The sequence below is a fragment of the Phacochoerus africanus genome, chromosome 3, assembly GCF_016906955.1.
Source record: "Phacochoerus africanus isolate WHEZ1 chromosome 3, ROS_Pafr_v1, whole genome shotgun sequence".
NCBI lineage: Eukaryota > Metazoa > Chordata > Mammalia > Artiodactyla > Suidae > Phacochoerus > Phacochoerus africanus.
In genome coordinates, this window is record NC_062546.1 from 203333071 (window position 1) to 203358911 (window position 25841).

Genomic DNA, 25841 nt, shown 5'->3' on the forward strand with positions numbered 1-25841 from the left:
GGGACAGAGGGGGATGGAGGTGGGGAGAGGGGAGGAGAGACAGAGGGGGACAGAGGGACGGAGGGACGGAGGGATGGGGGGGCCGAGGGGAGGGAGGGGACGTACGACTCTCCTCCGGCAGGGGTCCTCCTGGCCGGTGCTGTCGCTGGAGGAGGTCTGGCTCATGAGGTGCTCGTGGGAGCCGTTGCTGCCCAGGCTGCCGTAGCCGCTGGAGCCGCTGTGGGGGACGGGCTGAGGAGAGAGGGACAGAGGCCGTGACCCGCCTGGCGGCCCCGGGTGCGGGCCAGGCGGGGCCGGGCTGCACCCAGGGTCAGGCTTCGGGGGCTCCCAGTCTCCACCCCCGGGGCTGGTCCCGGAGCCCTGTCCGCAGGAGACGCTGCTACCGGGGACCCCGGCCCTCAGCGCACGCAGCTGCAGAGTTTAGAGACTGCCAGTTTCCCCACCGTCCCTGGAAGCAGGAACGGCTCCTCATCCGACCCACGTGCTCACAGGAACCATTCTTGGGTCCTGTGTCCCTGAGGTCGGGGGAAGGCTTTCTCCAGTCCCCCTGGGGCCAGCGTGGCGTCCTGGACTGAAGGGATGTCCCCAAGCCTGCACCCACATATGCCACATACGGGCCAATGCCTGGGACTTGGGGGCTCAGCCGGGGGAGAGGGGTCTGGGCAGCCTTGTGCCGCTTGCCCAGGGCCACAGCACAGACAAGGGCGCCCCGAATGTACGAGGCCGGGACAGCCCCCAAGCGGACAGGCTGCAGCTGCGCCCCACTGCCTGGGGCCTGGCACGGATTTCACCCAAACCAGGCCATGTGCTGGTGCACAGAGCACCCCATGGGCACCGGGGTGCAGGTGGAGCTGGAGGGAGCCCGAAGGGCCTGAGAAGGCGCCGGGCGGCTCTAAGCTGCCTGTGGGGCGCAGGGTGGCGGGCAGAGCACCCACCTGCAGCAGCAGCCGGCGGATCTGCTCCGTGAACTCCTGGACGCCAGACTGCAGCGCCTTCTCCTCCATGCACGGCTGAGCCGAGAACACGTCCTCATTCAGGGGCCCCCTGCGTGGTTTCCATTTGTCTCTGTGATTTGGGACGCCTCCTCCCCGCAGACGCCCGGGCTGCCACCTGCTACCCCCCACCTCCCACTGCGTGCGCTGCCTGGACGAGGCCCGTCCCACCCGGGGGCGGGTCCTGGCCCCCCGCCCTGCCCCGGTCGCCCTGGCGGGGAAGGGGGCCGGGGCCCGGGAGCACTCACACCCTGACTCTGTGCCTCCCGATGATGAAGGAGACCTTCCTGCTCCACGGGTTCACGAAGCTGGACCAGCTGGTGTCCAGCGTGACGTACTCCCCGTTGCGCGCGCGGAAGCGGATGGGGGAATAGTCGAAAGGCTGCCCGCCGGACTGCACGACTGGGGGACAGGAAACAGGCTCAGGGCAGAAGACAAGCAACCGGGGCGCGGGGTCGGGACGAGACGTCGAGAGGCCCTGGATTTTGGAATTGTTGCCAAAGCTCTTCAAAGCCACCATTTTCAATCCCCGGTGTTGCTTTAAACTGCGACAAGGGATGGTCGGCGGCAGGGTCCTTACACATTTTAGGACACAGGTCCCTGCAGCCTCTTGGTCCCGCCCAGGGGATGCTCAGCGTCACCCGTGTCTGGGAGGCCTGCGCAGACCCCTCCCCAGCCCCGTGCCACACGGCGACCCTGCCTCCCTTCCTCCCGTAAAACGAGACGCCGAGGACTCGGGCCATGGGCCGCCCTCGGCCGACAGCACAGGGTCCCAGGCGGAGGTGGGCACCTCTCATGTGCATGATGGCAGTGGGTCTGACCCGTCCCAGCGGGCACTGACCTTGGGAAGACGCCCCCAGGGTGGACCACGAGAAGGGGACCTACTCTTTTTGTGGATGGCGAGCATCAGTGGCCTGTCGCTGGGGTGCAGCTGCACCAGCACGGGGGTCTCAATCAGGTCCTGGGGCAGGTGGCCCAGGAGGGGGACCGCCCTGCAAGGCAAGCACACGCAGGGTCACGGCCGTGCTCCAGGACGCGAGCCGGAGCACAGCCCCCAGCAGGGCAGCAGGGCATCTTCCGGAACCAGTCTGACTCCAAATTCCCCGAAGACCAAAGTGTGGGAACTGTGCTAAGGGAGAAACAGTCTTTTAATGGACCAGCAAACAAAAGAGGGGAGCCTGGCCGGGGGTCTAGGACCAGAAACCAGCCCCCCCCGCCCCCCCCGCCCCTGGCCGTGCCTGTCACAGGCTCAGTGCAGTAGCTCTGGGTCTGACTTCCTGAAAGGATCAGTCATGGCAAAGGTTTTCTTTTCTTCTTGTAAAGATCTTTTCCTTTGTTTAGGTCATTTGTAAGTGTGGTCGGATGCGGCCTGACATGGGCTTTCTAAAGACAGGTTTGCCTGGGCCTGGAAAGACCCGGTCTGTGTGCATCTTCTCCAGCTCAAGAAACTCTCCTTCTGCTCTGAGGCCACCGTGGTCCTGTTTACCGGGCTCCCCAGGGTCGCCCTTGCCAGCAGGTGACCATGGCTCTGGGCCGTCAGCTCTTCCCTGGGAGCTGCCATTACACGTTCGGGGGGGCGTTTTGCATTGAACGTCAATCCAGCTCCTTCTGCCTCTGCCGTGCCCAGCGCCCTCTGCCGTGTCCCGTTCCCTCTTCTGAGCTGCATCTCGGTTTTTCTGGCCAGACTCTCCCTTGGGCTCTAGAGTGAAGCTCCCCGTCCTGCATGGGCAGAGCCCCCTCAGGGCCGGCGTCATGCTTTGACTTCCTCCCCCTTGTCTGGGGGCACGCTTGCTGGGCGCTTGCCTTTGGACGGGGTACAGCCTGGCCGGAGGTGGGGGAGGAGCCCTGCCATCTTTGCTAAGGAAGACTCTGCGGACTGCCGGCCCCAAACGACCTGCCCTCCACCCTTCTGCACATTCGAGTGGCTGCAGACCAGGGTTCTGAGGCTTTGGAGGCATAAAAATTACCCTGCGGTGGCTTCGCAATGCAGCTCCCAGGCCCTGGCCTCCAAGCCGCAGTGGGGCAGGGCTGGGTGGGGCCCAGGTACCCTGCTGCGGGGGGTCGGCCTGGGGCTGGACGATGCTGATGCTCCCAGGCTGCTCCGGAGCAGAGCTTATCAGGCGGCCCTGCGGCCGGCATCCTGGGCGGAGGGTGGGGGCACCCTGGGTCAGGGGCAGGCAGCGGGGAGGTCCTGACCCTCCACAGACGCCCATTTAATAAAGCCCAGCACGCTTCCCAGGTGCCTTCGGAGGAGGCGCTGCCCTGACCACTGCGGCATCCTCTGTCTTCACGCATCTGTGCAGGAGCTGGGGGTCGCATGGCCGCCCTGACCCCGCACCAGCTAACCCAGAGCCGTCTCAGAGGGGTCTGTGCTCCAGCTCCAGCACCCTGGGTGGGAGAGCACCCAGGAGGGGAGGCCGAGGGGGCTCTGGCCAGAGGGATGGAGGGGACCCGCTGCCCGTAGCAGCCTTGGCAGGCCGGCTGGTGGGGGCGCCACTGCTGGGATCCGACCAGTGGCGTCTGCAGCTTTACCCCTAACACCGTTTTAGGCACACGGTCCCCGGGTGCAGCAGCCTTTGCTCGAGTGTCTGGTTTTTGAAAAGCGTTTAAACAAGCTAAAAGACAGGCTCGGTGAGAAGGATGACCCGCTCCCCAGCATGTGCCACCCGTGCTCTTATCTTAGGAGCGTAATTCTCTCACCGCCCTTGTGTGTAAGAAAACACTGGTGTCAATTATCACACGTAACGTGCAGCCCTCGCTCTAGCTGAAGAGCGCCGATGCCCAAAACACAAAAATTCGTTGAGAGCGACCTAACTATTAAGTATCAGGATAAGGATGAAACACAAAATATTTGGCGTGGGGGTTGGGGGGTCAGAGTCTGCAGATGTGAAGGGGGAGACACTGAGCCCAGAAGCCCGGGTGGGGGGTGGGGGGGCAGAAGAGGCGAGAGCGGGCGGGGCGGGGGGGGGGGGCGCAGGCTCTCCGTGCTTACCTTTCATCCACATCCTGGAACAAGCAATTCGGGGAATGTGTCGTCGTGAAGATTCTCTTTTCAGGAGGGATTCTAGGGGCTGAAAGAAAAAAAGTTTGGCACAAATTTCTGATACTAAGGCATACATACTTAATGTAGTTACATTCCAATTCCTAGAAAACACCACGCAGATTCAGAGCGATGGAGGCTAAAGGAAAATGAAAAAGCCACAGAGGGAGCAGGGCAGACCCTACGCTGGATGGCCACCAGCCAGACTTCTCAACATCTTTGTGGACCCACTGTAATCGAGAAAGCTGGGAAATGCCACAGAAACAGAACCACGTGGTGAGGTACAGGCAAAATCAGGCTGGAAGGCCATCTCCACGATTTTTTATCTTTATTTTTTGTCGTTTTGTCTTTTTCTAGGGCTGCACCTGCAGCATATGGAGGTTCCCAGGTTAGGGGTCTAATCAGAGCTGTAGCCACCAGCCTACACCACAGCCACAGCAATGCCAGCGATCCTTAACGCACTGAGCAAGACCAGGGATTGAACCTGCAACCTCATGGCTCCTAGTCAAATTCGTTAACCACTGAGCCATGATGGGAACTCCCCATCTCCATGATTTTTAAGCTCCAACAAAGTCAGCTGAGCAAATTATTTTTACAAAATGAGTACAAGTCTTTGGATTCAAAATTCTCAGCAGAGATCACTGTGTTGGGACTTCACAGTTTCTTTTTTCTTTTTTTTAAGTGATTTTTATTTTTCCCATTATAGCTGGTTTACAGGGTTCTGTCAACTTTCTACTGTACAGCAAGGTGACCCAGTCACACATACATGTAAACATTCTTTTCCTCACATGATCCTGCTCCATCACAAGGGACTAGATGTAGTTCCCAGGGCTGTACAGCAGGATCTCTTTGCTTATCCACTCCAAAGGCAATCGTTTGCATCTGTTAACCTGGGGCCTCACAGTTTCTCCAGTGGGCAAAGGCGACTGGAATTTTCATGCAGGAAGTCATACATCCAGAATTTTCCTCAACTACCAAATTCATGGACAGAGCATTCAAAAGTCCAAAAGTTTTCATCCTTGAAGGAGACTCTGATCATTTAAGGGAAAAACATGCTGAGACCTGAGCAGCCTCTCCGCATCTTTATTGGATATTTACAGGAGAATATCCTTTGCTGTGGGAACCCATCAAACATCTGAAAGTCATACCTAAGGCCTTTCTATCCCTTAAGAAACACCTTCTTAAAAAAGACGTCAAGTTCCCGTCATGGCTCAGTGGTTAACGAATCTGACTGAGAACCGTGAGGTTGCAGGTTAGATCCCTGGCCTCGCTTAGTAGGTTAAGGATCTGGCATTGCCACAAGCTGTGGTGTAGGTCCCAGACGTGGCTTGGATCCTGTGTTGCTGTGGCTTTGACATAGGCCGGTGGCTACAGCTCCAATTAGACCCCTAGCCTGGGAACCTCTATATGCTGCAGGAGCGGCCCTAGAAAAGACCAAAAAAAAAAAAAAAAAAGGGAAAGGAAGAATTGTTTTTGGAGTTCCCATCGTGGCGAAGCGGAAACCAGTCCGACTGGGAACCATGAGGTTGCTCAGTGGGTTAAGGATCCGGCGTTGTTGTGACTGCGGTGTAGGTTGCAGGTGCGGCTCGGATCCCACATTGCTGTGGCTGTGGCGTAGCCCAGCGGCTACAGCTCCAATTAGACCCCTAGCCTGGGAACCTCCATATGCTGCGGGAGCGGCCCTAAAAAAGGCAAAAAAAAAAAAAAGACGTCAGTAACCACTGAGGGAAGATTAAAAGCACCATTAAACGTGGACTAAACTGGATCCCCTGGGGCTCAGGGGTTACTGAAGGCACCTGCTTTCAGGGAATTCTGAAATCCTGTGGCCTGCTGAGTTTCAAGGTGAGGATGCAGTTTCGGGGGCTGCTCTGTGGCCGGTGCCACGGGTGTCACTGGGCAGTCTGTTAGGAGGGGTTGCTGAAGGATACAAGCAGGATGGCAAAGTGCCTTGGGTCCTTGGGCTTCAAGCGAAGAAGCAGACTTGGGGGCTTTTGGCCGGGGGCGGGGAAGGGAGTGGCCTGAGGAGCTGGCAGGTCCAGAAAAGGACACCTGGTGAGAAAGGCCTGCTGTGATGGCAGATTTTCTGCAGAGAGATGGTGGTGGGGGCAGAGAGGAAACAGCAGCGCAGAGCCCGGGCGTCGGGGAAATGCTGGGCTCACGCAGCCCTGCCAAGCAGGCCACTTGTCTGCAGAAGCCAGTCCTGGCGGAGGGCGGGACACCCAGCAGAAGGGCAGAGAGGAGCGCCCGCACGCGACTTCTTAGGGGTGGGACGGCTTGGGACTCTGCACCTCAGAGGCCTGGGGGCATGGGGACGGCAGGGACTGGGCCCTGGACCCCTCAGGGCTACTCTCACCCCGTGGATGGAAGGTGGGGGGACATCCACGGTCCAGCAACAGCCGACACATGGGTGAGACGCCAGGGCTGGAGCCTTCAGCCGACACGGGAGGTGGCGTGGATGGGGCTCCCGGGAGGGCCAGGTGATGCCGAGTCTCCAGGGAGATGGAGACGGGCAGAGGCGGGCGGGGAGGCTGGGCTGCCAGAGGCATCTGGGCCACCGGGGAGGTGGCGAGAGAGCAGCTGGGAGCGGCTGTTACCTTCATAGCCTGAGTGCACCCTCTCCGCCAGCAGCACACAGCACAGCTGGTCCTCGGCGCCCTGCAGGTCGCGCACCTGGACCAGGTAGGGTGTCATGCGGAACGGGTGGTAGCGGATCTCACTCTCGTGGTTTTTCCCGACGCTGCGGAGGGGGAGGAATGTGAGGTGGGTTACACAGAAGGCGGTGTTGCTGGTCACCCGTCCCCCGCAGCAGCGCGGCAGCCCTGCCGTCTTTTATTTGATGCACAGACGTCCGCGGAGCAGAGCCACGCTCCTCACTTGGGGACCCCGGGGCGAGCTGCCTGTGTTCCCGCAGTCTGTGGTCTCTGCCTCCGCCCCACCCGAGGGTCCGGGACCCACCACCCTGCTCCTCTGTCCCCTCCACTCAGATGTCGGGGGGACAGTGACAGTAAATCAGTCACCAGCAGGAGCAGCGGGAGCCCTTCCAGGGCCCCTCTCTGAGCAGTTTGGATTTGAACTGGGGGGAGGGATGCTGCTCCAGGCGTGGGGTCCCAGCCCACCCTCTGTGGGCGCCAATGTCTGGCCAGGGGTCCCTCCTGACCCTGCAGCGAAGCGCTCAACCTGTCACTCTAGTCGGGGCCAAAAACCTGTTGGGAAAGCTGTGGGGCTCTCCCCGAACACACCACACCAAAGGCTTCGTGGACCCCGGGTACGTCCTCTCCTAATCAGGGCCTGCCGGCCAGTTTCCTAGGGGATGGACAGCAGGTCCGGGCTCCCCAGGCGGACACACTCCTGGGAGTTGCTCCGTTGCTGACCAGGCTGCCCCACCTCCTGGCACACATTTAAAACACAGCTTAGGGAATGTGTTTCCACGCGGACTTTTCAGGAACACATGTGCTATGTGGCCAGGTCCTCTGCAGAGCTCCAGCCACAAAGAGCTCACGGGCAGCTCACAGGGCAGGGCGTCCTGGACCTCTTTCCACCTTCACGGATGTGCCTATGATGAAATGTCTGTGCCACCGAATGCACGAAAACCAGGAAATGGGCTTACCTGACCCGGCAAAAGAAAGACTTCTCTTCCATGCATTCTCGAGTAAAAGAATCTAAAAGGAAAAGCCCCCAGTCACTCACCCAGTCACACCCCTGAGCACAAACAGGGCTTTCATTTCCCGTAGACGAGGCAGAAGCAGCGGGTCAACGGTCAAGGTGTGGACGCAGGGCTACCAGGCGCCGACCCGGCCCCCGGCTCAGAGGTGGTTCACTCTATTTCCCACTAAAGCGCAATCTGTCTCACGAGTGTGGTGCCCACCAAAATGGGCATACAATCAAAGTGCTGCCGCAAACACACCAGATCACGAACCCCAACCCTGGAGGACACGCCGACGTGCAGAAGTTTCGCCTGTAAAGCCCGCGGCACGGCGACCTATACATTTTGGGCGATACTCAATTCTCACAGAAGCAACCCCGGGCATTTCACGGCTGACATCAAGCCTGTGGCTAAACATTAACTTCGTTTAAAACGCAAGAGGCCTACTAAAATCATGAGGCCAGTCGGGCGACCTCCTCGGCGGTGACGGAAAGGCGTTTCCAGGATAAAGGTGTTTTAGAAAGAGAAACCTTAGCCTTCAGTCTGTCACACAAAGCTCTCTGTACTCAAGAGAAGTGAGGGAAGGCGGACGATGACTCCAGGGAGAACGACGTGAAATTACGGGCCGGGAAAGGCCTCCGAGAAGTCGCCTGGTCCTTGCTTTCTATTCAGACGAAGAGTCAGGGGCCAGCAGGGGGGGGGGCGGTGGCCCCCAGCCTGTTCACGCTGTGAATCCACGTGCACAGTCAGCTCCCTCCACGCGGCGACCTGGTGACCTGGCAGGGACGGGCCCTCAGGACACGCACCACACACTTCAGGGATCTGACCGCCCAGTCCCCGGGCTGGGACTTCGGGAGAAAGCGGACAGCTCTGCTGCCAAAACTGGGAGCAAGGTCTCTTTTCTGAGTCAGCCCCGAAGCAGACCGCGCTTCTGGCCCCAGGCTCTTGTCCTCCGGGAGGAACAGCTGTTGAACGGCGGCTGTGACAGTGACGCCCGGCTGCTGGCTGCCCGCTGGGAGCAGGGGGAGGGGGAGCACCACCCGAGGGGCCCAAGGTCCAGGAGGAGGCCAGAGGGGGCTGAGAGTTGTTTTGACGTGAGCAGAGATGCTGACCCAGGAGCCAAGGATGAGACAAACGGGAGTTGGTTCAGGGCGGTGCGGCCCTGGCTGGCTCGTGGTCAAGACCGTGACAGGTCCAGCCTGGCCGGGGGACTCCCAGCCCTGTCCAGGTCCCCCCTGTCTCTCCCGGCTCCTGGCTGCTTCTCCTCTCGGGGCTCACGACGGCCTGGGTGCAGGCGGACAGGTGCTGCAGGACTCGCGCTGTCGGCCGCCCTGGACACCGAACAGCCTGAGCGGGCTGGGCCCCTCCTCTCCAGTACCTCCTGCCCGGCCCCCGAGACCCGTGTCTGCTGAGACTTGCCTGGTCACCGGTCCCCTCCTGCACCCACTCATGTGAAGGCCTGTGCGGGTCACCAGAGAGCTCCAGGCCTTCCAGACTCAAAGTCCCCCCGACCACATCACAGGAGGACAAGGACACACTGCACCTGATGCAAGAGCCCTGCCGCCAGACCCGACAGTGGACACACCTGCGTGCCCTGAGGCCCGAGGAAGCGGCCGCCCGGGGCAGACCGGAGCCTGAAGCGCCCTGGGTCTGAACGCTTGCATTCACGACGCTGCTTCCCCCATGGCACTGCCACCTCCCCCCACCTGCAGGAAGCTCTCCAGAGGCACCTGCGTCCTTCTGGTCCTTCCCCACGCCCTGCAGGCTCATGTCCAGACGCCCAGTGCTCAGATCAGCTTCCTTCCTGAAATGTCTGTTTCTTGGAGGCATCTGAAGCAGCTTTCCCTCTCTGATGCTTATGAAGCGCTGCTTCTTTTCTAAGTTTATTCTGAGCAAACAACCTCCACCTTTTACGTGGGACAGAGGGGGCAGCGCCAGCCCCGTCAGGTGGGTAGCGGGGGTGGGGGGAGGGACCGTCCCTCGTCAGGGGAGACCCCGGGCCCTCACCCGGGAAGGCAGGTGTCCCCTCCGCCCCGGGGTGTCTGCGGAGAAGGGAGAGGTCGCGGGGCCTCACCTGCTCCGCGGCAGAGGCTCCAGGGCGGCAGCTTGTACGGCGAGGTGGAGCTGTGGAAGACGCTCACGTCGTGGGGCGCCAAGAACTCCACGAACTTGGCGTCGTAAAAGGTGTCCCTCTTACAGTGAAAGAGGGAGGCGACTTGGTCAGAGATGTACAGGATTTTCCCAGTCACCAGGGACACAGCCGCGGCAAACATTTCCTGGAACAGAGAGCGGAGAGCGCGGCTCCAGCGAGGCTGGGCAGGGGCACTCTCCTCAGCCCCGCCCAGAATAACTCTCCTTTCCCCTCTCACACAGAGGTGCCCAAATGGGATACTGTTTGAAAAAGCACACCAGGGTTCCACTGCCAAGGAACCCAGCTGTGCTGACTCCCTGCAGGTGCCACCTGCTCAGACTCCTGGGCACAGAGCTTCCTGGCGTCTAGTCTGGGTGACTGGGGAGGTGGGAGAGGGGCCTCTTTCTCCCGGGCTGTGGACCACAGACCTCTGCCAGCTTGGCTCTCTCTTGGGGTGGCTGCCTGGGGAGCTGGAGAGCACACGTTCTCCCCTGCCTACCGGCCCTCTGAGCTCAGGGCCCAGCTCCCTGGGGGTTAGGCTGCAGGGTGTCACTCTCCCCAGGCTTCACCTTCATGGTTACTTAAAAATGCAGGAGCTTTGGGAGTTCCCTTCGTGGCTCAGCGGTTAATGAACCTGACTAGGATCCATGGGGATGCAGGCTCCATCCCTGGCCTGGCTCAGAGGGTTAAGGATCCGGTGTTGCCGTGAGCTGTGGTGTAGGTTGCAGACGCGGCTCGGATCCGGCGTGGCTGTGGCTGTGGTGTAGGCCGGCAGCTATGGCCCTGATTGGACCCCTCGCCTGGGAACCTCCATATGCTGCAGGTGTGGCCCAAAAAACCAAAACAAAACCAAAAGGCAGGAGCTTCTGGAGTCTGTCGAAGCTGAGTTGAGTCCAGCCCCACACCCCCAAGTGAACCCAGTCACCTAGTGTGTCCCTAACCCCGAGCTGGCACCACACTGGGTCGGAAAACAGCAAAATCTGCAACACGCTGCTGCTCCTGAATCCCTCGCTTTCCTTTTTCCTTTTTTTCTTTTTTTAAAGGAAGGAACTCATTTCCCCGTGAAGCCCTCGGCCCGCCCAGGGGAGCTTCTGGCGTGAGGGCCTCACCCGGTAAGACACGCACCGGGTTCTTCACGACGAACTCGGAGGTGGCGCTCTCGAGCTCCTCCACGGTGTAGGCGGGCACGTGGGCGCTGCAGGGCTGCTTCTCGCTGGCCATCAGCAGCTGGTAATACTCCTCGTTGGCTGTAAGGGAGACCAGGGAGGGAGCTGGGGACGGTGCCTCCAACTCCCGCGCTGGGACTCTGCCTTCCTCGTGGCAAAGTGGGCACCGCACGGGGAAATGTGAGAGCTAAGCAGAAAGCTGGGGTTTTTTTTACTGCAAAATCAGAAGGCCTTTGATTACAGAACTCTCTAAATGATCAAAACACACACTTTTTAATAGACGGCCACACAGTTCTATGTAAGCCTCGCTTTCTCCAAGAGGCCTAGAATCGTGCCACAGCGGTGTCTCCATGGAGAGGGCGGGGCGGCCCCCACTCCCAGCCCGATGGAATCAACTCTTAGAAATGCCTGGCACAGGAAACAACCCCGGGAACAAACTGCTCAGAACGGAACTGAAGACGAGGGCCACCCATGCGGGGATGCCCCGGGTAGGGTGACAAGACCACGGCTGGGCCACGTCCCCCCGATAGGGGAGCCCTCAGGTGAGAGGAACCCAGGCGGAGTCTCCTCTACAGCTAAACCGTCCTGCGATGACCCAGGCGCAGGGTCCTGGGCTGGACGCCTGGCAGAACAGGTTTCTGGAAATGCCGGTGCCTCTTGCACGGCAACGCGTGGCTTCCCTGTCCCGGAGACAGAGGCACCGGTGGTGACCCGAGAGCCAGAGGGGAGCACCCGCCCCGCGGAACGTCCGGGGGGAGTTCTTTAAGGGACCGTAAAGCGTCGGGCGTGAGGACAGCAATGCTCTGGAGGCAGCCGGGTTTGCGGGTCGAAGCTGCACTGCCTCTGGGAAGAGCTCTGCGCCCGTGTCTCAGGTGAAAGCCCGAGCCTAGTCCCCTGACTGCTTCCGAGAAACCCTCCGTGTTCTTCCCGTGATAACCCACGCCAAGCACGCCACAGGGGGAAGCTGAGTCTGGACCTCGTAGGACCTGTGACTGCGTCCCCTGGGCTGGAAGGGGGTGCCCGGCCCTGCCCGCCCTCCTGCAAAGACCACAACGCCGGAAATTCATGCATTTTTAGAAAAACAAGACATGAACTGCCGCAGGCAGGTCTTGACCCTGGAGCCGCTCTAAAATACTGTCCTTTAAGCGTGAGCTCTGGCGCCAGCCTCTTTGGAGCACTTCACATTATTATTATTATTATTTGGCCACACAGCGGCCCGGGGACATCCCTGAGGCAGGGGTTAAGGGTGCGGCGGAGTTGGGGCAACACCGGACCCTCAGCCCTGCGCCACAAGGGGCGTGCTGTTTTTTTTTTTTTTTTTTTGTCCTTTTGCCATTTCTAGGCCCGCTCCCTTGGTATATGGAGGTTCCCAGGCTAGGGGTCCAATTGGATCTGTAGCCACCGGCCTACGCCAGAGCCACAGCAACGTGGGATCTGAGCCACACCTGCAACCTACACCACAGTTCACGGCAACACCAGATCCTTAACCCACTGAGCAAGGCCAGGGATTGAACCCTCAACCTCATGGTTCCTAGTCAGATTTGTTAACCACTGAGCCACGACGGGAACTCCGGGGCATGCTATTTTTAAAGGAGGGGCAATAGCTGGGGACCCAGCCCAGGGCACAAGAGCTTTGCGCCGTGAAGAGGTTTCTTTTATCAGCTGGTTTTCTCTATGCATTTTTTTTTCCCCTCTAAAAGTCAAGCATAGTAGAAAACTTCCAAGGAATTGAGGTTTCCATCCAGTTAAGGTTTCATCAGCTTCTCTAACTTCCTTCCACTATTTCAGGATGGAGTTTTAGAAAATCAACACAATCTAGCCTCTAATTGGGAGAGACCCGAAACTCACTTCTACAGGTGGGAACAAACGTGGAGGCGGCCGTACCTTTCACCTGCTTCACGCTCCTCAGGGCGTACTTCAGGGTCGCCAAGGTGCTGGCCTTCCCCTTGGCCTTCTTCTCTGCGGGCAGGTGGACTTTCAGCTCCCTCAGCGTTTTGATCAGCTCTTTGTGGGCGTCCGCTTTGGTGGACGGCTCGCTGCTGCGGAGTTAAAGGGAGCTGTCAGCGCCCTGAGTGCCCTCTTCTGAAGAAACCTGCCTCTGGTCCAGGGTCTCCACCAGGGCGCTAGGACACCTGGGTCTGCGAGTTCCTGGAGGGGCGTGCAGGACACTCAGCGGCACCCCTGCCCATTGTGACACCCAAAAACATCTCCAAACATCGCCTCTGTCTCGTGGGGAGAGGGACCGGCCGTGAGAAGCAGAGCGCTGACCCGGCTGAGCGCTGGAGGACGTCCCTCTGTCTGGGTGCTTCACACGGGGACAGTTGGCCCTGCCCTGCCAGGCCTGAGCTGTGCCCGCCTTTCCTGCTTTGGGCAGAGAAGGGCTGAGTGACAGGGACCCCAGGGGACAGCCAAGGGGCTTCTTGGACAAGGACATGAACAACGTGTGAACATCGCAGGGAGGGAAGGAGGCTCGTAAGAGGAGCTTTGATCTTAGGGACCCGGAGATGCGGGGAGGCAGGACGGTGGGCGCCTGCCTAGGGAGGTGGCCTGTTCAGAGCAGAGGACACAGCGGATGACGGCAAAGGCCCCACGTGCCCGGGACTGCGATCTGGCTTTTGCTCCAGTGGGGATACGAAGGTGTCTGTGGGCCTGAGACGAAGGGCGTGTTGGTTCCAAACACCTGAGGAGAAGTGGGGCCTCTTGCAGACACGTGTCTAAGACTCAGGCAACGTCTGCTCAGTGGGAGCTGGAGGAGCTGCCGGGCTGGGGCAGCACCAGGGGCTCTGAGCAGAAGTGGGCTCGGTCGTGGGAAAGGGTGCGTCCGGGCCCACGAGGGAGGAGCCTGTGTGACTAACGGGATCAGCAGGGGCTTTGGCAAAGGTCACACCATCCCACCCCCCCACACCCTATCTCATAGCAAATCTTTCAGTCTCTCCGAAAGCGCTAAGTCCAGGGGCTTCTAACCGCCTCACCTGCAGCCGCTTGTGGACGGATTGTGTTCGGACTTCGCCATCATCAGGCTAAAGGCATCTGGACTAAAAGAACAAAAATAAAGACAAAACTCACAAAAACGCTCCTTCCCTCCGATTCTTTGCTCCAACCAACCAGGGGACAATAGGCTGGACTATGCCTTAGTGAGACAATTAGAAAAAATAGGTGGTTAGGAAAATGAACATAGGCGTTCCCGAGTTCCCGTCGTGGTGCAGCGGAAACCAATCTAACTAGGATCCATGAGGACCCAGGTTCAGTCCCTGGCCTCGCTCCGTGGGTTAAGGATCCGGCGTTGCCATGAGCTGTGGTGGAGGTCGCAGACGCGGCTCGGATCCCGCGTTGCTGTGGCTGTGGTGTAGGGCAGCGGCTATAGCCCCGATTCAGCCCCTAGCCTGAGGACCTCCATATGCCATGGGTGTGGCCCTAAAAAGACAAAAAAAAAAAAGAAAGAACATAAAACCTTCGGATACCAGGAAAACGAAGTACTGGGAGATGCAAACCGAGGACTAGAGGCGCGAGATGGTTTTCTATCAATCACTCGTCGCCAGCGGCTCGCGGATCACCTGACTCCTCTGCCTGCCGAGGTCCCGTTATTCTCGCGAAGGACCTGCCTGTGGGCAATCTGACCACCAACCTCATCGTTCCAAGGAAGGCCAGACCCTAGTAAATTTTAGTTATTTTGAGTTAATTAGATCTTCAAAAGTCTTGAAAAACTTGGTCATCATGGTATAAAGACTGCAAAAGCAATCGAATCGCCACGGAATGAGACACTGGGAAAACAAATGCCCGGCCTGGGCGCCCAAGACCGCAGGCCGCACCCACCCCTGGTGGGCGCCAGGTGGCCCAACCAGCGTCCTCAGCTCCTTGCTGCTGTCGTCACAGTCGCTGCCCTGCGAGTCCCGCCCTGGCGAGCCGTTCTCGTTGGTTTCATTGCCGCTGGAGCCACCGCTCATGTCCACGTCCTCCTGGAGGGGCACCTGGCGGGGCCCAGGCTCCACGGGCTCCTTGGAGGGGTCACCGGGGCTGGGGGCATAGTCAGCGTACCCATTCATGCTGCTCCCGAACAAAGCTGGAGGATGAGAGGAGGCGGCAGGCGTTTAGGGAGGGCGCTCTCCCCGCCTGTCGCCGGAGGAGCCGGCAGCGGTCAGGGCCGCGCACGGTCTTCTGTCTCTCTCCGGCTCCTGCCTGCCACGCACTGTGAAGGCGCAGGAGTCAGGCAGCTTCAGCCCAGACATCAAATTGCTGATGGCCTCGTGCTGAGTGAGGTCTTAAGAACGTCAAGCATCATCCCCTGCCCCCATCCTGCTGATGCGGGGCTTTGGGAAAACAGGTTCCCATGGAGCTGAGCAGCCCGGGAACCTGCATTTTACAAATCTCCCCAGGTCATGGGGAGGGGGCGGCAGGGCTCAGAAATCACGGCCACCGCAAGCTACAGAAGAGCCCAGAGCCAGGCTGCGGGCGAGGGAGACCTCAGGCAGCAGTGAGGCTGGGGGGCAGGCGTTAGCTCGTGAGGAGGGCAGAAAGGCGGGGAGCCCGCACGGGGTCGGGGCAGGGGTGGTCCCAGTGCCTGGCGGCCGAGGCCTGAGAGGAGAGTGGGTATAGCGGGGAGGGGCCGGTCTGAGGCCAGCGTGGACGTGCCGCTTCATCTGGATGAGATGCTGCCGAAGCGCTGGAAGCAGCGACTCCTGTGTTTGGACAGAAAGTTTAACTTTGGTGCTTTGGGGGCAGTGGACCGGGGAGGGGGTCGCTAAACGGGAGACTGACCAGCCAGCCACAGGCTGGGACAAGTAATGCCAGCGAGTACACAGGACAGGGCCAGGGGACCTGAGGCCTGAGGACTGGAGACTTAGAGGGTGAAAGCAGGAGCCAGGATGGTATCCCCTCAAGGTCCCTGCAGGAAGCAGACAGCCACTGGAACCAGCAAAAAGGGTGTGGTCGGGCTCCCGGGGCAACCAGATAGGAGAGGGAGTGGCTCTCGGCCCGGGGCCTGGAGGGCCAGGAAGAGCGGCTCCTGAAACCAGAGGTACCCAGACAGCCTGCAGCCTGGGGACACAGCCGGGGCTTCTCTCCTGACCTCCGAGGTCAGGAAGCCAGAAGGCAAGGGGCCCCACTGACGCAGTCCCCAGTGCCAGCCTCGGCGTGAGTGGGGGGACGATCAGGAGGTCCCCAGGAGACAGAACGTGCCCCCAAGCTCTCCCGTGCTCAGGGGCCTGGACGAGAGGCCGCGGGGGAGGGCTTTGGCGGGTGATGGTGACCCCGCAGACACCGAGCCGGGGACGTGGCCCCCGCTGTCTCACGCGACCCTCGCCGTCACTGCCCACGGTGCGCGCAGGACCCCAATCTCAGTGGGAGAACGAAGGCTGCTGACTTGCTCAAGGCCACACGTGGCAGGAGGCAGCACCGGATGCGGGGCCTGCCTGCCCCCAGAGATGGGACCCGTAGGGAGCTCAACCATATCACCTTCGGAAAACTGTAGATCTGCTCAGACCCTGCCACGTTCACAAACCAAGAAGCAGAGAGAAGCCAACATGCAGCTTCTGAAAAGAAGTGACCGGAGAAGACAGACACTTGGCCAAAAGGCACAGGGAAAGATGCTCAGCATCACTAATTATGAGAGAAGCACAAATCAAAACTACCATGAGGTACCATCTCACACCTGTCAGGAGGCTTGTCATGGAAACGTCTACAAACAGGAAATGCTGGAGAGGGTGTGGAGGGAAGGGAACCCTCCTCCATGGTTGGTGGGAACGTAAATTGGTACCACCACTGTGAAGAACACATGGGGACCTCAAGAAATTAAAAATAGAGTTACCGCACTATCCAGCAATCCCACTCTTAGGCATCTATCTAGAGGAAAACATGATTCAAAAAGATACAGGAGAGGAGTTCCCATTGTGGCTCAGTGGTTAACGAATCCGACTAGGAACCACGAGGTTGTGGGTACGATCCCTGGCCTCGCTCAGTGGGTTAAGGAGCTGGTGTTGCCATAGGCTGTGGTGTAGGTCCAAGACGCGGCTCGGATCCAGCGTTGCTGTGGCTCTGGCGTAGGCCAGTGGCTACAGCTTCGATTAGACCCCTAGCCTGGGAATCTCCATATGCCATGGGTGCGGCCCTAGAAAAGACATTAAAAAAAAAAAAAATACAGGAGCAATTCCCTTCTTGGCTCAGTGGTAACGAACCTGACTAGCATCCATGAGGACATGGGTTAGATCCCTGGCCTTGCTCAGTGGGTTAAGGATCCAGCGCCGTGAGCTGTGGTGTAGGTCTCAGATGTGGCTTGGATTCTGTGTTGCTATGGCTATGGTGTAGGTCAGCAGCTCTAGCTCTGATTCTACCTGTAGTCTGGGAACTTCCATATGCCGCGGGTGGAGCCCTAAAAAGACAAAAAAAAAAAAAAAAGTCCTGCTGTGGGGCAGTGGGTTAAGAATCCTACTGCAGCGGTGTGGGTCGCTGTGGAGGCATGGATTCAGTCCCCATGGATTCAGGTGCAGTGGGTTAAAGGATCCGGCATTGCTGCAGCTGTGGCTCAGATTCAGTCCCTGGCTTGGGAATGTCCACATGCTGTGGGTGCAGCCATTCGGAAAAAAATGCATGCACCCTGGTGCCTACAGCAGCCCTATTTCCAATAGCCAAGACACGGAAGCAACCTAAATGTCCATCCCCAGAGGAGTGGATAAAGAAGATGTGGTACATACACGCAATGGAATATTACTCAGCCACAACAAGAATGAAATGATGCCATCGGCAGCAACATGGATGGACTAAGCGACATGAGCCAGAGAAAGACAAATATCATATGATGTTGCTTAGTGTGGAATCTAAAAAAAGAATACAAATGAACTGATTTACAAAACAGAAACAGATTTATAGACATAGAAAACAAACTCATGGTTACCAAAGAAGAAGAGAGCCGAGGGACAAGTTAGGAGATCGGGATGAAAATATACACACGCCTATATAAATAAACAAGGACCTACTGTACAGCACAGGGAACTTGAGTCAACACCTTGTAATCATCCATCATGGAAGGATAAAAAAGAATATATACACGCATAACAATCGCCTTACTGTACACCCAGAACTAACACAACATTGTAAATCCACTATATTTCAACAGAAATTTAAAAAATACATGTAGTGCAACACACACAAGATGCACACAACCTCCACAGCACGAGGAAGCAAGTGAATTGAGGGCTGCGCCTGCTCTGTCCCATAAATAAAAATCAAGAACTGTCCGGCGGGACAGGTAATGAGGGATGAGCCAAAGCTGCAGGTGGCGAGCAGGTCACATTAGAGCAGAGAGTTAGCAAAACAGGAAAGTCCAGACTCAGGGATGGGAGCAGCTTTCTCAGCAGCCTAAGGGCCAGAGATAAAGCCACATTCTTACCTGCAGGTAATAGCCCTCTCTGAAAAAGACAAGGTAACAATGAAACAAACGACAGTGAAAGATACACTTGAAGGAAGAAAGATGCATCCTGAAGACAGATGTGCCTCTGCGGGGACTCCCTGCGCCCCAGGCAAACCGGCGAGGAGACACGCAGCCCAGCTATGTCCTGATGGAAACGATGTTTTCAAGAAAAAAGAAAATTCTAACGTGTCCAAACAGGAAAGACAGACGGCGTGCCTGTGAAGGAGGTTAAGCCATGCCAGTCTTTGCTGTCTCTGCTCTGATACGGCATCTTCCGAAGAGAAGAGGACGCGGTCCCCGGGAGGAAGGCTCGGAGGAGCTTCCTACTGGTTTAGACGGCTGCCGTGTGTTGGTGCTGAATCACGGAGAACCTCAAACGCCAGCGCCTTCCAGCAAAGGTCAGCAGCAAAACAAGCAGGCCTCCTGCTCAGGCTTCAGCACTTCAGGGAAGTTCTAGCTAATTCGATGGAAGAATGAAAAGTGCTACTGTTTGGGATGAGAGACCAAAGGCTAAGAACAGGCTGTTCCCTCAAAGAGAAAACCCATAAACCTGGAAAGATGCCCCCTGTTGCTAGACAGGAGGAAGGTGCAAAGGGCAGCGTTTCCAAAACCGAACAGGACCCACAGCACCCTGGCAAACAGTGGGCTGGCCAGGAGGAGCCCTCTGGCGCACCGTGTTGGACTAGCGGAGTCTTTCTGGAGGGCACCCGCACACCCCGGCCCTTTCCCACGCCTGGCAAGCTGCTCCGTGGGAATTCTTGTCCTCAGGGCGGAGACGCGCGAGCATCGGGTATGGAGAGGCAAAAATCCGGAAAGAACCACTGCAAGGAGGTTATCAGCACCCAGTCCAGGGCATTCTGTCCACCCTGACCATCCCAGCCAGGCACCAACCTCAGCCTCCAAACTGGGCCCCCCGCCTCAGCTGGCCCCGCCGTGGCAAGGGGCACCCAAAGGGGTCCGTGCGGGCAAGTGAGCTCCTCCCTCCGCCGGGCACAGAGCGCAGCGCGGCTCCACGTCGGGGTGGACAGCTCAGCTCCTGGCTGCCCCCCGGGACCCCCCGGGCAGCCGCCCCCTGGGCCCAGCCCCTGTGCTCCCACCTCAGGGATCTTAAACTCGTGCTCCCTGTGCCCACAGCCCTCGTCCTGCAGATGGCCCGCCCGGCCTGCACAGACAGCACCGCCTTCCCCCCGCCAGCACTGTGGCCCCTGCTCAACTTCCACTCCATGGCAATGACACGGCTGCCCGGCTGCGCCCTGATGCGGGGGAGCTTTGCATGGCTCCCGGCTCTTACCCCAGGGCCTGGCACATGCTGTGGAGGCATAAAACCTGGGACATCTGACTGTGGAATACTATGGACCCCATTAAAAAGACGGAGACCAGACACGCTGATGCGGAAAGACTCTGGGGCATAAACAGACTGTCCCAGAACAACAAGGAACAAAACAGTACAAGTGACAGGCGGCATTTGGGCAGGGCTCCGCCTGCCAGTGCCGCTCCAGGCCCACTTCCGTGGGTTAGCTTGCTCTGCGCCCAGCGCTGACGCCAGCGCTGGCACAGGGAATGGGGCGGACAGCTTTCCTGCCCCCACGGAGCTGAAGCTCCAGTGAAGAGGACAGGCCACTAGCCAGGCAGTGGCATGTTTGGCAGAGCAATGGGAAGCAGCTGAGAGAGGGGAGCAGAGCAGGCGTCCAGGAGGCCTGAGGGTGTGGCCGGGTGGCAGTTAGGAAAGGGCGGCCAGGGAAGGCCCATGCATGGATGAAACTGGACCTCGTCCCTGAGCCCCCCTGACCTCGACCTCCTCCAGGCCTGCAGCCCCCGGCTCCTCCTGGGCCACCACTGGGCACACACACCCGGGGCCCTCCTGGTTTCACGTCTGAGGCCGTCAGAGACTCTGGCTCTGCTGGCCACGTGTGACCTTGGATGAAGCGCCACACCAGAGGATGGGCCCTGGAGTCCCAAAGTCCCATGGGGCAGCTGGACTTGAAGGACGGGGCACCCGGGAGGAGCTGGAGGGAAGGTGGGTCCCTCTCCACCCCCCCTTTGGATGGACCGTTCTGGAGGTTTTCTTTCTGTCCTCTCTTCTTTTATTTTTGATAATCTGTTCGACGAGGCCCCAAGCTGAGCGGCCTGCTGGGTGTCTGTGAAGCAGGGTGTCAGTGTGCGTGTGCGTGCGTGTACGTGTGTGCGTGTGCCTGTGTCCCGGCCTCCTGACTTTGCCTCCCTCACTGCAGCTGCCCCAGGCCTGCGCCTCCCGGGAGCACCAGCACTTCGGCCTCGGCCCACACTCTGCCTTTGGGAGAATCCAATTTAGGACCAACTGAAGGGAGAGAGTGAGAGGTGGGCCAGGAGGACGCCGGAGGACGATATTCTAGGCAGGGGGGCAGCAGGAGCCAAGGTCCAGGCCAGGCGGGTTGAAGATGCGTCCGGAGCAGAGGGGGCAAGGCCAACGGAAGGAGGGCGAGGTGAGGTCCGAGCTGGGTGGTGTGGCGCAGGGCAGAGCTGGGAGTCGCTGTGGGGCCTGGGGACTCCTCTGTCGTCTGCTGGGGTGGCCGAGGGGCTGCCCAGGGTGCTGAGGTCATTCTCCCGCTCTGGACCCTGACTCCCTGGACCCTACCCAGCTCATCCCTCAGCCCTCCCCAGACAAGCAGTAGGCCGGTCCCCCCTGCTGAGTAAATTGACGGGGCAGCAGCAGGGGGCGGCTAGGCGAGCAGACCCGGGACAGGGGGACGTGGGCAGGGTCCTCTGCTTCCTGACTGTGCCATCATGGCCCGTGTCGGCACCTCCGGGGCCTGGCTTCCTCATCTGTAAGGGGCACCAGCAGCCTCTGCCTCCTACAGGTGAGGGCAGGGTTGTGCGACCGTCCGTGCGGCATGAGGAAGGCAGCAGGGCCCAGCGAAGGCGAGCTTTTACCGTCACTGCCAACCGTTAGAGGAAAATAGGGGTACAGAAAGTAACTTAAAAAATAAAAAACAGGAGCTCTTTCATGGTGGCGAGAGCTGGCTCTGGCTGCCCCAGGCAACAAAGATGGCATGCACTTTGCTTCCTCGCACAGCCAGGCTCATCCCGCAGCTCCTCAGGGGAGCTCCTGGCCCTCCCAGCCCAGCCCCCGGGAGCCTGTCTGAGGACTCACGGAGCAAGGTCACAGGATCACCTTCGGTGGGAGAGAAACCTTTTTGCTGAGAGGGCAGGGCGAGCACGGCAGGAATGGGAAACAACGACCCAAACCAAATCACCCGAGCTTCGTTGTTGCAGAAAATGCGGCGCTCAGCACCGACAGCTCTAATGGACCGACCTCATTTTGCCAAGTTGGCAAAACCAACGCACCCGTCAAAGCAGACTTTGCCTCCTGCCCTCCACAAACATTCACTGAGTGCCCGCGTGTGCCCACTGCCAGGGCCCCGTGGAAGCCACGGGAAACCTGTTTCCATGAGGTGGCGGGGGTGGGGGTCCTTACAAGCCCAGGGGCCCTGGGAAGGAGAGGACAGCCCTTCGGCAAAGGGGCGCTGGGGAGGCCAGCGTGCCTCTGGGTGGGAGCCAGGGAGCCTCTCGTCTGTCGCTGTCACTTCTAAGGTGTCCACCCACGGGTTCGGGCCCAGGAAAACTGTCAGGTGGCAGCAAAGGAGCTGAGCTCAGACTCTGACTCCGGGCCCCCGGCCACACCTTCGGTAGCGAGGGCTGCCCTGACCGAGGAGCACTCGGAGTGTCCAGATGAGCTCAGCGTCTGGGAAGCCCTGGCCACCGCCTGGGAGGGGGCGGAAGCGGGCAGGGCCTCGGAAGGAGGGCGGCCAAGGGCAGAAAGGAGCCGAGGCTGGCTGAGGCGCTCATTCCGCCGGCCTCCCTACGTTCACATGCACTCATAGTTTCCCTAAGATGCGGTCGAGAAAAGGGGCGGCAGCCTGGGCCCCAGCTCTACCCCCATGGCCACAGCCAGCGTGGTAAAGGCTTCTAGCACTCGGCCTCCCTGCGTCTCGGCGGGATGTACTCTTCTCTGTGGGAGCAGAAATCCCTGTACAGCCAATCTCTGGATCATCAATGGTTTGAAGTGGAGATATGACGGTTGCAGGAGTCCCCGTCATGGCGCAGTATAAAGAAATCCCACTAGGAACCACGAGGGTGTGGATTCGATCCCTGGCCTCGCTCCATGGGTTAAGGATCTGGCGTGGCTGTGGCTGTGGTGTAGGCCGGCAGCTGCAGCTCCGATGGGACCCCTAGCCTGGGAACTTCCATATGCCTCCAGTGCGGCCCTAAAAAGACAAAAAAAAAAAAAAAAGACAGTTGCAGAAGTCCCAAAAGGTAAGCTCTCGATGTATGTCCCCAAACTGAATCCAGCCCCCAGCCCACGAGGCAGAAGCCACCAGCCCGCAGAGGCCTGGGGGGTCTCCAGGGCACTTCCCACCCCCCGGAATGCGTTAGCCCCCTTCCTTCGGCCTGTTTCTGAACTTTGTGTGACAGGGATCCCAGAGCCTGTGCTTTGTTTCTGCAGGCCCCGGGTATTTTACAACCGCGGATCTTATAACATGTTTGCTACTTCCTGGTCGGAGCCAGTTCCCCGAGGCCAGCCTGCTGCAATCCCGAGAAAATGTTTGTCCTGCCAAATAAACACCGGCGCTCTCCATGGAAACGGCTGGGTAACTGAGGAAAATGTGACTGCAGCCGCCCAACTCCGGGAGCGCAGGGGGCTGGGGAGCGGCCCCTCCCCGCCCAGATCTCTGCTCTGCACATAGAACCTCCCATTTGGAGAAGCACAGCATTGAAACCAACGGACCTGCAAAGACCTCAGCTTTCTGGCTTCAGCGTCGGGGTGCCTGGGGCACCTGTCCCCTCACGAAGAGCGCCAGGGAGCTCCAGGCCTTGGGGGCTGGTGAAGGCCCAGCTCCACCTTAGGAGCTGCCGGCCTCTGATCAGGCAGCCGCCCTGGTCCCGCTCCCTGCTTCCCGCTCACAGCCTGCTCTAGACTTGGAAATACAGTAACAGACGTGTTTCAGACGGGCCTACAAAGAGCACAGAGCTGAAACCAGGGCTTAACAGAAAGGCTCAGGGGGCGGGCCCATCAGAGGCCCTGTCTGGGTCTCTGCAGGCTGGCAGGTGGGCCAGTGTTCCGCAGGGCGGGGACGCGCAGAGCGGCTGCAGAGCTGCCTGCTGCTGTGTTTCTGGTCAGCTCTGCCGAATACGGTCATTTTCAGCGTCACTCTTTCTTTTGACTCGATGCTGAGAGGTCCTGCCGGCCACAGAGAGAGCGGCCAGCCAGAGCCAGAGATGTGCTGAGGCTGGTGCGGTTACATCATCATTTAAAAGCACAGGCGTGCCCCCCAGCGTTTCTCTGAAAGTGAAGGGCGTGAGAAATAGTACCAGTGAGAGGAATCTCTCCTATTTCCTTCTAAGTACGGCAGACCTGCCTCACAGGCTAACGTTAGGTGGCTCTACACGTCAGAAACTTCTGTGTCCTGTGCCGGAAATCGCCCGTAGGGCAAGAGGAATTCAAAAAGCTGGGGACTGAAACAGACTCACCATCTGCCCTCGGCCCCTGGCACAGACCAGCCCCAGGTGGGAGCCGAGTCCCCCAGCGGCAGCCTCGCCAGCACCCCAGCCCCCACAGAAAGCCGGGGCTGCGCTAGTTCTGCACAGTGAGTCACACGGAGATGACAGTGACAGATACCTGCGAACACCCACGGTCCCATCCCTGGTGGCATGTCACACCCACAGCTCCACTTAAGGCAAAGGAGTCCCTTTCCTCGTTTCACTCAGACGCCTCACAAAAAGTGATGAGCCTTGTGTTGAAAAACTCATCGTCCGCTGCTGAAAACCTTCAGGTAGAGTCCTGCTCCCTCCTCAGCCAAACCCGCCCAGGCCTGGAGACCGAGCCTGGGGGCAGAAGACGGGCACCTCCGCTTTCAGCAGAGGGAAGGCCAGTGGCCTTGCTGCCAGGGGCCTGGGAGGCGAGAGGTATTCACGGAGGGGCTTCTGCCATGGTGCTGGGATTCTTAACGTTTGGGGGGCCGGAGGCCCCTCCCCCCAAATTCCAGCCCACTTGAGATGCAGGGGCACCCAATTTTAGGCCCTGACAGAACTTCGGAAGCTGATTCTGACTGACCCAGATCAATTCCTTCCGGATGATGGAAAGACCCTGCAGGCACCCTGAGCCTAGGCCTGGCCTTGCCGTGACATGTGCCCAGCGGGCATCTGGGCCTCAGTGTCCTCGACCGTCAAGCTAAGGATGGTTTCCGGGGTACCTTCTGGCTCTGTTTTTCTGTGAGTATGAATCAGCTTTCCAAACTGTTTCTTCTGTGTAGGTTACAGAAACCCTGGCAACCAGTTGTCATCTCTCACCTTGGCCTTTCCGGAGGGGTAAGCGGGCCGCCACCCACCCCCTGGGTCCTTTCCAGGCCTTGGCTGCCAAAGTACACCCAGAAGCATAAACTGATTGCTGCTTCCCAAAGGAGGATCCACGCTGGCCCCTGCCCCCGGCTTCTACCCCACCTGGGGAGAGAGAATAGACGCGGAGATCCAGGGCGGACATCAGGCGTCCAGGCCCTGCCTGGCCCAGGAAACGTCTTGTCTCTCTGCTCACCCACTCCAGGGGACTCACGGGCCGGCCAGGGAGGACTCCCAGACCAGCGCCCAGCGGTGGTCCTTCCCCAGCCGGAGACTCGACTCTCTGGCCTCTGAGCAGGATGCCAGCTCCCGGAGGGGCCCTTCATGTTCCCAGGGACTGCCATACTGACCCTCTGTTGCCTCGGCCTTTCCAGCCTTCTCTCATGGGGGGCGGGGGTGGGGTGGGATAAAGCAGGGGAGAAGAGGAGGGTGCATAGAGAAATCATGCAGAGAAGGACAGTGGGATATGAGAGTCACTCAGAAGCTCTGTGACCTTAGACATGTAGCCTAACCTCTCTGGACCTCAGTTTCCTAATCTGTGAAATGGGAAGAACAGCACCCACCCCAGGCCGGTTTCAAGACCAGGAGGAGTCAAATGGCCCAGGAAACCCTCGACCGCGCCTCCGCGAGCTAGAGGAGCCTTTGCCGCCGCCTGGAGCCCGCCCGCCGCCGAGACCCCAGACCGCCGCCAGCCCGGCGGCGGTGGTGGTTACGTAACCAGTGAGCCCGGAGGCCGGACGCGGGTCCACGCCCAGGCCGGCAGGCCCAGCCGGCGGCGCAGCGCACTCACCGGGGCCGTGTCCCCGCCAGTCCGCCCGATCGTCCGCGCGTCGCCTGCCGACCCCGCGCCCGCGTCGCTGTCGCCGCCAAAAGCAGCGCGTAGCCTTCAGGGCCGCCCACCTCCGCCACCGCCGCCGACTCGCCGCTGTCACATAGTGGAAAACGTGACCGCTCGCCGTGCCCGCCCCCGGCGCCCGCCATTGGCCGCAGGGCCGCCTCATCTGCATACCGGGAGGGCCGGGCCTGCAAGCGCCGCGCACCCATTGGCTGAGGTGCCCATCGCTCTCTTTACATAAGACGCACATGGAACTCCAT

General features: G+C 59.5%; 1 protein-coding gene across 2 annotated transcripts in view; it reads right to left on the reverse strand.

The window, feature by feature from the left end:
- PER2 (period circadian regulator 2) overlaps positions 1-25685 on the reverse strand; it is a 42324-nt gene extending 16639 nt beyond the window's left edge. Inside the window, exons 1-13 of one of the 2 annotated variants that reach the window (XM_047773932.1) lie at positions 25537-25685; positions 14786-15032; positions 13945-14007; positions 12857-13011; positions 10932-11053; positions 9750-9951; positions 7640-7691; positions 6627-6769; positions 3985-4063; positions 1878-1984; positions 1241-1394; positions 936-1044; positions 106-231 (exon numbers count right to left, since the gene is read on the reverse strand). In XM_047773932.1, the coding sequence (XP_047629888.1) occupies positions 106-231; positions 936-1044; positions 1241-1394; positions 1878-1984; positions 3985-4063; positions 6627-6769; positions 7640-7691; positions 9750-9951; positions 10932-11053; positions 12857-13011; positions 13945-14007; positions 14786-15015 (1542 nt within the window). In that variant the 5' untranslated portion in view covers positions 15016-15032; positions 25537-25685. Of the gene's footprint in view, positions 1-105; positions 232-935; positions 1045-1240; positions 1395-1877; positions 1985-3984; positions 4064-6626; positions 6770-7639; positions 7692-9749; positions 9952-10915; positions 11054-12856; positions 13012-13944; positions 14008-14785; positions 15033-25536 lie in introns of those variants that run through there. The other variant, XM_047773933.1, reaches the window with a different exon arrangement.
- Positions 25686-25841: the final 156 nt, after the last annotated feature.